Genomic DNA, 12,850 nt, shown 5'->3' with positions numbered 1-12,850 from the left:
ACTTGGCCATTGAGTCTTAAAGTTCCACTTGACTTGTGCTAAAAACGTCCTACGTGCTAGGTACACAGGAATATCCTACTGAGTCTAGTTAAGACTAGTAAATGCTGGCTGTCGTTTTTTGACTAATTCCTGTGCTGGCAGATAAGTAGCAGAGGATGCAGTAGTTCTAAATGCAAATGTAAAAGCCATGCAGCTGTATACAGTATCCTGTTCAACTAAAAACTAATAATGATTCCAACAGTTAGACAAACCAAAAGTCAGTGCATGCTTTAATTCTTACGCTCCAAGTGAGAGTGGATAGAGGAAGGTGTAGCGTTGCTTCAACTAACAGTGCTTAGTCAAATAGGCATATACATCTAACTTCCTGTTGTTTCTTATATAGTTACGTCAGTCACTTAATTTGCCTTCAAAAATGTAATGGATAACTGAGTATATGCTTAGAACAGTAATTTGTGTACAGTGTTTTCAGAATGTCACTATATAAGAAGAATCTTACAAGAACTTTTGTGTTGCAGACTGTACAGTTTGTTCAAGGAATATTTGTTGAAAAATACGATCCTACGATAGAAGACTCCTACAGAAAGGTATATGCAAAACACCTCCCTAGTGTTACAGAAACTTAAAACTGCAGTACACATTGTCAGTTATTCGAGTCATTGCTTGAGAAAGGGTATGCCTGGTAATGCCACATAATACCTGGTAACTTTAACAAGTTTGAATGTAAAGGTGCTCTTACAGTCTGTCTAAAAGGAGTAATTGAAGACTAGCTTTTTAATGTTTAAGCATAATACCTTACTAGCTAGTCGGTAAAAAATGGTAATTGCATTGTCAGAACTGGGACCAATGGGGTATTTTTTTCTTAAGTAAAATAAACTACCACTTCTTTTTTTTTATCATACTTAGTATTATTTTTGTGTGTGTTAGTATCTGCAGGTACATTTGGACCTGTATGTCCAAGGTTCTAAGCTTCTTTGCTACTAGGAAAATCTGCTAAAACAAACTTGAGGCTCATCTTTAGAACACTGGAGGCAACATACTGTATTCTTAACAATTTCACTGATAGCTTGATATGCTTCCATTAGATGGATTGTTGTTCTATTAATAAGTTAACACAAACCTATCATAAATGAACAAACACTTACAGTGGCCTGTCAGTTTCTCTCTTCCCATCTTCAGAATGACAGGCTGAAAGGTCTGACTCTGCTTGCATCATCTTGATCTCCATATTGCTCACTCTTTAGTTTCAGCTGAGAGCATGATTAATATTCCAGGCGAAGATAGTTTACATCTGGACTGCTACCAAAAGGCTTAACCATTTGGTGAAGCAGATTAGATTTTGCCTATGTCAGTTTCTTAATTTTTTATTTTTTTATTTTTTTATTTTTCTGGCTGAATTACTTTTTAGATACGCTGATACTCTGATGTAGCTCACTACATGGCCACAAAAATACCAGTGTCTATACAAGGGAGGCAAGATGCACCAACCCTAGCTGGGAATGGGCAAAAACTGAAGTACCTCCTCTTTCATCACTGGTCTACATTGATATTGGAATAAAGAGGCTGCATTAACAGCCATTGCAGCTTATAGTTAGCAGAATCTCTTCTGAACAGAAGGTGAATTAGTGAGAGCAAAATAATAATTTCACACTTGTTTTCTTTGACTTCATAGAAATCTATATGGTGGAAAAATCCTGGTCTTCCTTAAGCATGTGGGCTTCCAACCACAGCTAGAATTCTTATTAAAGAGACAACAGCATTCTATATAGCCGCTTTTTCTGTATTAGAGGAGCAGGAGCTTTGGATCCTATCCCGATGTTTGGTGCAGGCCTTTGCTGGGTCAGGCCTAATAAATTACTCCCAAAATATTCACAAGCTGTACTGAAATGAAATGTTTCCTTTGTTATGTATTTGCATTCTTCGGGTCATACTAGTTTCATCATGTTTGCTGGGTGAATTTTTCCAAATACTGTTTCCATGGAGCCTGAAAATATAAAACCATCTCAAGAAATTTTGCCTTTTGCTAAGTAATTTTTTTAACAAAGATATTACAGTGTTCTGTTGAAGTTTGGTCCTGAAATGACTAGGAATATCTCTGTGTGTTCTTGTTTTCAAATCAGCCAGATTGTTGAAGTCTTGCTTAAGTCTGCACAACAGTTTATGTAGTCATTTTCCTCCCTCACTGCTAGTTACAATTCTAACTTGCTACTTTACTTCGGTGACTTTAAAATGTATTGGTTTGGCAGTTGCAATTCTGTACTATGAATACTAAATCTAATTTTCCAATATTTGAAGTTGAGAGGATGTGGCTTGAAGTGTTTTAAGTTTGTCTGGATCTAAATAATTTGAGCATGAAGTCTTAAGTCTTGATGCCTTGGTTTACTCCCCAAATATTGCTTCATAAAGAGAATAGATGCTGCTTAATTAGCTACTTAATTGTCAGCAATACATGCTAAAAAAGTGGCTGTTGAAGGAATCTCCATCCCTAGGGGACATGGAGGTGTGAGAGGAGTGGAAATACTCCTCTTCACCCACCCACAGGCTGAAATCTAGTTACAAAAGAAAAGCTCAAAGTTAAACTAGTGATAATGTGTATATCGGGAACAGGGGGTACAAAGCTCTTTCTGAGTGCTGATCTGCCAACTAGGAATATTACATGCAAATGGAAACAAGGGAAGTGTACTGATAGCTTGAAAGGGAAAAAAAAAAAGTGGGTAGCCTGCTTGAAACAGCTGGAGAGCACTTCCATGTCCTTTTATGCCCTCAAGGCCTTTTTTTTTTTTGAGGTAGAAACTAGATAGAGGAACTCTGAAATGGGTACAGAAACTGATCCAGCTTCTTAAACCTTCTATTTCTTGCAAATTTTTCTAAGCTGAATCAGTTTCCTAAGGGCATCACATTAAGGGCATGTTTTGAGGACACCACTCTTAGTGGCTTGCATGGTTTATTGTTTGCTGTATGCTACTTATTCTTGTGTTGATCTAAATTACTATTCCATGAGCATTAGTATGCCAATCCAACTTTCTAGCTTTTACCTGTACTTTACTTTGAATCTGTGAATGATCCCTGATCAAACAAGTAGAAATTAGTTGTGTTAGTTGCTGATAACCATCATTACAAATTTAGCAGTGTCCTTTTTAATAATCAAAAATCCCGAATCACTTTGCGAAGTGGTACTTGGCTGCTGACGCTGCTTTTGAAAATGTCACTAGGGCTCTTTGAAAGGCTTCTTCCTGCTGTTTTCAAAGTGAGTATATGTATAAACATCTTAAGCCATTATGCTGCTTTATGCATTATGAATTTGCTTATAAAATCATACAGTTCCTGGTGTCTTCAGAGGGGAGAGTTGCAAGAGGAAAAACTCTAACCACATCTTTCTTTTTTGACAGCAAGTTGAAGTAGATGCACAACAGTGTATGCTTGAAATCTTAGATACTGCAGGAACGGTATGTAAAACCAACTTTCCTAAATACTGCTGTACAGTGTTAAAACCATCAAAAGCTGTAGGGATGTAAATGATGATACGTTTCCTTCCTCATTCTCTAAAGAGTAACTGTGGTCAGTGATTGGATTAAAGGATGTTCTTTAACATACTAGTACTTAAACAAAACTTGAGTATTGTGGCAGAAAATGAATGGCAAGTTTCCTGTGAGCTCATGTTCTGTAATAGGGGAAACATGAGACTGAGAATTTTAAAAGATCTTGTGCTGCTGCTTTAAGTTTATATTACCCAGAGAAAAATTTAGGCCTGATGGTTACTCGAGTTTTACTTCTGTTCTTGTAGAGAACACATGCTGCTTCTCCTCTCCTTTTTTCTTTTGTGTGTGAGATGTACGCTGACATTGGGATAAAAATAGTATTGCTTCAGTCAGCTTATGTGAACTCAAAGTGCAGGGTTTATGCTGACCCTTTGCGTACTGGTCAGGTTTTTCTCTGAAAAAAGCAGTCATTTCCTTCATTGATTCCAGTGAGCGCAAGCTCAAGACCCTTGGAGTGTTGCATGTGTTCTCTGAACTATAATAGCAATCTGGTCCAATAATAATTTAAATTCCATATTAGAGTAAGGCCATATAAAGCTACAGAAAGATGGAGTGGCTGTTCTCTCAAAATGTGCTGGGCTTTTCATCTGACGTACAGCAAGGGACTTGGTGAGTGATTGATCAGTCACAACATAGCTGAGTCACCAATGGGAGAAAGGCAAATGCTGTTCCACAGTCATGCTGGTGAGAGTTTTCAAACAAGGGGAAGTCTTAATGCTGCTGTGCAGCACACCAGCGAGTCTTCATATGCAATATCGTAGTTGTCACCAAAGTCTAGGAAATGTGACAACTCTATTGAGTGCCTCCATCCTCTAGTCAATCTCCTGAAAAATGAAAGTAGAATTTAACATAGGAAAGTGCCCAGACTACAAAATGGAGGCTGAAAAGGGCTGCATATACTTTGCGATACGTTTTAAAAAACGTCAGGAGATGGGAAGAAGTTGGTATGTGAGGAAGGATTTGGGAGGAATGTAACTTCTGTAATCTACAGATTACACTGTACCTTCTACTGTACCGCCTCTTTTGAAATTACTTTAGTTTCTGTGTCTTTCCCGTTGTCCCCCCTACTATAGCCCTTGGCAATATCTGGATATTATTCAGCCACTCCAGATAATGTTCCAAACCAGATTTATTTAAAAGCACTTCAGTTTACTGTAATGCTTATAGTCAAATAGTAAAATATTGGTCAGTTTAAAAAGGGGGAGAGGGCAGAAATGCATCGTACTTGTGATCCATTTGTGACCTGAAGTATATAAGCGGTTTGTGTCAGGAAAGTGCAAATTGAATGCAACTTCTGTGTCTTTTTTTTTAATTACAGGAACAGTTTACAGCAATGAGAGACCTATACATGAAAAATGGACAAGGTTTTGCATTAGTATATTCCATCACAGCACAGTCCACATTTAATGACTTACAGGATCTAAGAGAACAGATTCTTCGAGTCAAAGACACTGATGATGTAAGCATCTCTAAAAATGCTTAATACTTACATTTTCAGTTTCCATTACAGATGTAATGCGTGCTCTGTGGTCGGATAGCTTCCAAGCTTTAAATTAAGAGACAAATCAACCAGTAGATGCATAGTACAGAAATGCAACTCTTAAGGCAAACTGGAGAAATTGTAAATTATCATGTGGCATATAAAGAGAATTGTCTTTTTAATTTGTTCCTTTAAAATACTCTATTTGAAACTGTACATAACATTATTCATTAGTACTGCAGAAAATATTTCTAAAGCAACTCTATTTTTACCTCAGTTACTATCAATGAAGGTTTAAAAAAACCTGCAGTTAATTTTTATTTTCATTATGCCTACTGTTCTTGGTGTTTTAAAAGCAGAAAATTCTAAGTTCTTACAGAAAACAGCACTGTAAACTTTAAACTTGCATGTTAAGTATCTTTTATATTTTGTGTGTGTGCTTGCAAGTAAGTTTGGTTATACTTTTCCCACCCAATTTCAATATGCACTTCTTAGCCTCTCTTTATAGCTTTAATAATGCTAAAACATTCCAGTTTGTAATTGATTAAAAATAAAACTTACTGCGGTTGTAGGAGGTGTGAATACTTACACCCGTAGTAAAAGGAAGAAAGGTATCTTGAATGTGAGACAGCAGTAAAAGTGTGCTTTTAGGTTTTTTACAACCTTGTAGGTTGTAGCCATCAGGCAGAAAGTCTTCCTTGTAAGTAATGAACAGTTTTTCTTAAGTGTGCTCATCTCTTTTAAACTGTGCTCATGGAAACTTTGATCCCTTCCTTACTGCATGTATCCACATATGCTTCTGCTGCCAGGAGGCAGTGTATTAAATGTTTCAACTTCGGGGAAGTTCATTGTGACTCTTGTAATACAAACCACCTTGCACTTTCTTAAGCGTAAGCGTTTGCAGGTTTTTCCTATGTTCAGGAGATTTCTTCTGGAAGTGATTCCTCATTATCACAAATGTATCTCAAAAGGGTACTGTTTAAGTTGCATGTGCCTTTCCCATCCAGAACCTACCAAGTTATAGCTTTGTTTAGCATCAAATTAATTTTGTACACTAAAATCAGGATAAATGTGATGATATTTCAAACCTTAGTTCACATGGTATGATTATGCTGATTCACATAAGGTTTTTTTGGTAGTATTTCCTGGAATTGTATTTCTCTTTAGAATGCTCCCCTAGGTCTTGAAAGCCATTCCATAGTATTAGGAGAGAGATAATGAGCTTCAAGTCGAAACTTTAGTTCTCAGCAAAATTTATAAGAATGCCAAAGCTTAGGCATACTTGCTTTCTCAGTGGGGGGAAATTACATTATCAAAATACTGTAAACCTTTTTTCAGCACTTGAATTTGGGAGAAACTTAGCTATGTCCTTACATTAATAAAAGAAAGAAAAAGAAAAAACAACTTTGTATGATTGCCTTTTCTTGCCACAAAGATCAATTCAGTGTTTTCTGTAGTTAGTAATTTTGATGAGCTAGCATGTGTCTTTCCTTTGTGTGCATCAGCTTACTAATAATGCTCTGGAAAGCAGTGCAGATATGCTGGAAGTAGAGGAATGGTGAAAGGAGCTTTAGCTACCCAGTACAGGCCACTCTTTCCAGGATTTCTGAACGTGTAAGAATCTTGTAGCAGATTCTTCAGTAGACTTCTTGATACCTTAAACATCTAAAAATGAAATCTCATTAGGTCTTCTAGAAGCTGTGAAACTTTCTCAGTTGGCAAGGTACTGAATCTTTAAACTGTTCACCCCCCCGCCCTGCCAAACAGCAGGTAAAAAATGCAGTCACTTTGATTTGAGGATTAAAGTCTCACACAACTGTAAGCTTAAGTTTCTGTTACACCAGAGTTTTATTATTCTGGAGGTCAGGATCCTCTAAGGATTCAGGCAGGGGTTTAGATGTGCATTTACATTGTGCCTTCCCAAAATTTTAATGAAATTTTTGCTGGTATTAAATTGGTTTTAGGTGCCTATGATTCTGGTTGGCAATAAGTGTGACTTGGAAGATGAAAGAGTTGTGGGAAAGGAACAAGGTCAGAACCTAGCAAGGCAATGGAATAACTGTGCATTCTTAGAGTCTTCTGCAAAATCAAAGATAAATGTTAACGAGGTAAGGCACACTAGCTATGGGGGAGGGGTGGCAGGGAGAGAAGGGTGGGACACTCTGTTCTGGTAACCAAACATTACTGTTTGTCAAGAAAAATTAACAAAATTATGACGAACATTCACTATAATGAACAAAACTGTACAGAACTTTTGTGAGAATTTGTGAGATGTTTCTATTAAGGTATGTAATTAGCTTTAAAAAAAAAAAAAACAAACCTGTAAGAGTTAAGGCCTTAAAACAAATTGATTTATTTGGTGTTAAATTATTTGAGATGGTAAGAACAAAATCTCTTGGGGTTTTCTCCAGATTAGCAGCTGATTAGAGAAGAGAGGCAAAAGCCTGCCTCTCTACTAGCTACTCATTTAGCAGGAGCTAGGTGACTGGTCAAACACATGCATTTTTGGGACTTGCCATAGTGCGTGCCCTCTTATCCAGTGGGAGTGTTAGCATAAAGAAAGGGACACAAAAATTTTTAGAGAAAGAAGCTGTATTAGTGTTTACGTTTCTGGAACAGCTTGAATATTATGATAAACCCTGCAATTTATTGCATCTTCTGGAAAACATTGTTTGCAGCATCAGTCTCTCTCTCACCTCTGTGCAAGACCTGCATGTAATCAAATGAGTATGGTGGTTTTAAGCATAGCTGATTTTAAAAATGAGTAATGTGTGTTTAGTTGGGAATTTCTGGAAACTATTCAGTTTTTCTTAAATAGAAATTTAGCAGCTTAACTGCATAAAAATTGTATGTTTATTAAACTAGAACTGAACTTCCATCAGATACTAAAAGCTCTTGTTGGAGTGTTTGCTGCTTTGCAGCCAGTGCTTAGGAAACTGCTAGGATGGCTTTAGTATGAGGACTTCCTTGATTTAGGAGATGCAGAAATAATTAGAGCAATATCAGTTATGAAGGAAACAGATGCTGTTTAATTGTAGTGTGTACACTTGTCTTAAATTAGCCTTTCAACAAAATCATGTTCTAATTAGAATTCTAGGAGATTCAAAGTGCGAGAGTCTCATACACAAATTACTTTTCTAGGAAGTGTTACACTTACATCATGCTCTAGTCCTAGAGAGGCTACTGAATTAATTATCTAGACTTTAAGGTATCTGGAAAAGCATGATCTTATTTGAATACAAGAGACTATTACAGAATATGCAGTGTACATGAGCTACCATGAGAATGTGGAATTAAAACTCTTCTAGAACGTTCTTTAAAAGAAGATCTTTTGAGTGTTTGGAGTTAGAAGGCAGATGTGGCGTGTTTTTTGACCTCGGTGCTACATTGCAAAGTAATAGCATATAGTAGTTGATCATTGTGACATACATCATGCATGTTCAGATAAATTTGACCCAGAGATTAAACAGCTGCAGATTATAGATGCCTGTCCAGTTTGGTTCATTGAAAGTAGAAAAGCCTTGACAGACAAATATCTTAGAAAATAAACGGGTATTAAGTATACGATTTACCTTTCCGGCTTTGTGATAACTAAATATGTACAGGGGTTCTTGAGTACGTGAGTAAATTATATGTAAAGATTCAAGGCTGAAGGTTATGCAAAGCCTCTTAATTCCAATAACCAATGGATTTTTATATTCTCAGATCTTTTATGACCTTGTGCGACAAATTAACAGAAAAACTCCAGTGCCTGGAAAAGCACGCAAAAAGTCATCATGTCAGCTACTTTAATGCATAGCTGTACTGTAGCTCTGAGCCAGGTAAATATTTTAATTCTTTCTCTGTATTATGGCTATTAAAAGCAAACAAAACAACAACAAAAAATACTAAACAACTGTGGTAGCTGTTAATGCAGAACACCATTGAAAATTCTTGATTTACATTATCATAGAAATTTTTATGGTCTTTATTTTGCCATTCCAAAGTCAAAACTACACATATGTGCAAGATACATTCTTCACACTAGCATTATTCCCCCCCACCCCTGCAAGCTTTAAGGTGTTGGTAGCACTCAAATTAAGGATGTTCGTTCTGATATTTCAAACCTTTAGCTTTTGGAAACAGGGTTTGCTTTTTTAAAGGCTCATAGAATATACTGCAAGAGCTCAATTATAAGGAATGCACACTGTAAAATATTGCAGTTTGCATGCTAAAATGTCGCTTTCTGCTATGAACTCCTGCACGTACTTGTGTGATGTCATGGGAATTCAGCTTACTTTCTGTGGACTATATGGATATTTTATAGGCTGCATTGTAGTTGGTACATTTGGAAGAGAACAATGAAGTGATCATTGTAACACTCCAAATATTTGACCTGGAGCTGATTGTTACTAGATGAATTTCTTACTCGTTGGCAGCTGGCTAATATGCTACATGACTAAATCCATGCTTTAAGAATGCTGCTGAAGGCTCAGGCAAGCTCCAGCCTGCTCTTTAAGCAAGCCTTTCCAGAAGTTAGTCAGCAGGCATGAATTTTTTTTCTGCAACTTATTCTTGGGCAGGTTGTTTCCCCCTTTCTACCTCTGAGCCTTAGTATGGACAGAGCTCTCTCTTGATTGACTTGACATCATGCACGTTGCCTGTTCATCTCTGTTCCCTTCAGTTTTACTGGACATACGGTGGTTCAGTTGCTTCAGTGCTATGATCCATTATTTTGTCATCCAATAGACCTATTTGATGTACTGGAGGATCCTGGTAGGACATTTCACTGTCATAAACTGCAAGCTTTTATTAATATTCAGGCAGTGCTGTGTTTAGCTCCTTCTGGTATCGGTATTAAAACTTACTTAATTTGAACAACTTGAATCAGCTCGAAGTAAAACTGAGAGGGTTCCAAAAGCATTAGCTGAGGGTGGCAGAAACGGCTGCTGCATTTCCGTAGTAGGGCTTTCCATTCAGGAGCTTGGATCCTCCAAAGGTGTGTTTGTTTTTAAAGCCACTGGAACTATCATACTGTAAGCAAAACTAGTCCCACCCATCAAACACTACTTCCACAGTTCGGCTTGGATTACTATATGTATCCCAGTTCAGTTTTACTAATTGGGATAGTCTGTTGTGTGTATGTGTACAGTAGAAATATTAGTAGAGGAGAAGTGATAAGGTCATCTTTGAAGTCTGTTTGCTAAGAACTTTGCTAGTTCCTGCTTTAGTCGTTTTAACTACAGAGAAATGACAAATAGTTGTTACTGATAGAACTTCTTGTTTTGTTGTTACAGGTCTGAAGAACTGTTGCCCAATTCAACAGTGCCAGCATTCCAACTTTATTAAACCTACCAACATCTTAAATGGACTTTCCTGTGGTGGTACCCTTTAAGAAATGGATGAAAGCTACTACATCAGTTTGCACATTCTAATCACTTTCCAGTATCACGAGAGATTTTTACTTATAAATATTCTAAGTGTATGCAACTGGTAAAACCAGAGCCTACATCCAGTATTACTGATAAGAGACATTGTTCATCCACCATTGTTGTACATGTATGGAAACTGTGTACTGTATACTTCAACAATCCCCACTTTCTATTGGAGAGTACAATAATGTAAATCCTAAAAGCACCACTATTTTAGCATAATAAAAGAAAGTCCAAAGAGCTCCTATATAGACTACTCCAGATAACTTTGCTTCATCGGTATTTGTAGCTTATTGTAACTTTTTTAAAGAAATACAGGATCATCATCATCGTATTGTACAAAAGCGCTTTGATTAACACAACAGCTATATAGTTTTTTAATTTTAGAAAAAACCTGTGGAGACAGTGATCTAGTCTTTAAGAGTCCTTTCGGTATAACGTCTGACTAAAGACATGGCCTTTAATATCTGTTGGGAAGGAAATGTCCAGACTTTTCAACCTTTTATTGTATGTTTCCTTTTCCTTGTTTACATAGGGAACAATGTTTATAGTTGTGTGTACAGTGGGGGTCTACAACAAGAAGTGTATATTTTAAAACAATTTTTTAATGATTTAACAATTTTTTGTAAATCATTTTCGGGCTTCTGCAGCTGTAGATTCTCACTGTGAATTCCCTTGCTTGCTCATGCATAAGTGTATTTGCAATACCAAATATACAGGTTTAGTACTTTTTGCCTGTTAGTGATTGTTTTACATGTGTAACGTTTTGGTTGAGATGTTAAATGGTGGAAGAGTACTGTGGATGTGAATGTGGGAAGTAATTTTAATCATGTGTAATTGGTCACAGGGCCTAAGTTGCAGTAATTAACTTTTGCTGATTTATTTAACAATGCCTTGTTGCTTTGTATGCATTAACGTTTGGGTGTAAAGATTGTGTGTATATCCAACAGGGAGCCACAGTATTTAAATTGACCAACCTAATGTTACAACTGCTTTGAGGTGGCCAAATGTAAACTAAAAGCCTTAATTAAAGTGGTGCAATTTTGTATGACTTAGCATCAGTAGTTCAATAAATTTGGATTGCCATGCAAGGGCTTGCATTACAGTTATATACTACTTGAATGTTTTGTTTTAGTAGAGCTAGTAAACACTGGGTTTAAATCTCTTGCACAGTGCAGATTCATACATCTTAGGACGAAAAGGAGCCATTATGACTTTGTCTTCTGACAAATACATGCCATGGATATTTCTTCTAATAGCATCCCATGTGCTAGGGTGGATGGATTTCTGACTGAATGAAATTCTACTTACAGTTTGGGACTTGGAATATTCCAAGTTCTCATGTAAGGGAGAGTCTGTCGGAAAAGGATCTGTCTTCAAAGGTTAGACTACCAGTGGCTGTTTTGGGAACTTGAAAATACATTGCCTGCTATTTTCCTTCTTTCCAGGAAGAATTCATTGTTAAAATTGAGTTAGTGTAGCTAAAAAAAAAAAAAAAAAACTCTTGGGAGAAAATATTATTTTTCTGCATGATTAAACAGTATTTGTTTGGTTTCAAGGAAATCTGCAGAAGTGTATTCTTGCAGTATTGAGTGCAGAGTTTTGCAGACTTTAAATATCTGTTAATACTGTTGGACTGTGAAGTGGAATGTGTGGACTGTGGATGATTTCCTGATCTTGGCTGTGCTGCTGAAAATTAATGTCACACCCAAATACTTGGTACCTCCTGTTTTTCTGGCACAGAATTATCAGAGCTTGTTCTAATCCATTCCTGCAAATTCAGTCAGATTAGGTTAGCTAATACCGGTAAGCTTTGAGATACTTCACGTTGCCCAAAGTGAATTAAGGAGCCCAGCTGATGCTTCTTGCTGGTGATTTCATCAGTCATCACCATTGTTTAATTATGGAGATAAAACACTCTTTCACTGTGCAGAGGCAGAGTTAAAACTGAAATTCCTTTTCACTTATCATTAGAAACCAGAGCATGTGATTGATGATCCGCATAAATACCTCTTTCAGTACTCTCCGCATCCTGATTCATCCCCAGAGTAGTTGAGACTGGAGCACTGGATGCTCTAGTTCCTTTTTCATCAGGCACCTTCCTCCTTGATGAGCTAATCAGTGTTTGTCCTGGCTTCACTTTCAACCTCTGCTTATTCAGGTCTTATAACATTTTACGTCCCAGTTGTCCTTTTATCTGTGTTCTTTTTAGTGTGTTTCTTTTCCAGGCAGGTGTACAGATGGCATTGGGTGGGAGGGAGAGAAAATTCTTTGGTAACATCAGAGAGGGGGCCCTGGTCTGGTCTTAGTATCCAGCCAAAGTGTACGGATTACAGGGAACATCAGGCTTTGTCCTGAAAGCTCTGTACTGAAGCATTCTTGGTTGCTCTGTGGAATAGTAAATGTACAATTCCTCAGCATTA

The 12,850-nt window shown here is 37.1% G+C and overlaps 1 protein-coding gene across 1 annotated transcript in view; it reads left to right on the top strand.

Moving 5' to 3' along the window:
• The window catches only part of RAP1B (RAP1B, member of RAS oncogene family), a 31,235-nt gene extending 19,701 nt beyond the window's left edge, over positions 1-11,534 (top strand). The window contains exons 3-8 of the mRNA XM_075427903.1: positions 516-584; positions 3,387-3,443; positions 4,855-4,995; positions 6,981-7,124; positions 8,722-8,837; positions 10,293-11,534. Coding sequence (XP_075284018.1) covers positions 516-584; positions 3,387-3,443; positions 4,855-4,995; positions 6,981-7,124; positions 8,722-8,808 — 498 coding nt within the window. The 3' untranslated portion in view covers positions 8,809-8,837; positions 10,293-11,534. The remainder of the gene's footprint in view (positions 1-515; positions 585-3,386; positions 3,444-4,854; positions 4,996-6,980; positions 7,125-8,721; positions 8,838-10,292) is intronic.
• Positions 11,535-12,850: the final 1,316 nt, after the last annotated feature.

Source organism: Opisthocomus hoazin, chromosome 8 (genome assembly GCF_030867145.1).
Source record: "Opisthocomus hoazin isolate bOpiHoa1 chromosome 8, bOpiHoa1.hap1, whole genome shotgun sequence".
Classification (NCBI taxonomy): domain Eukaryota; kingdom Metazoa; phylum Chordata; class Aves; order Opisthocomiformes; family Opisthocomidae; genus Opisthocomus; species Opisthocomus hoazin.
Note: the sequence above shows the minus strand (reverse complement) of the source record. Positions and strands in the feature narration are given on the sequence as shown.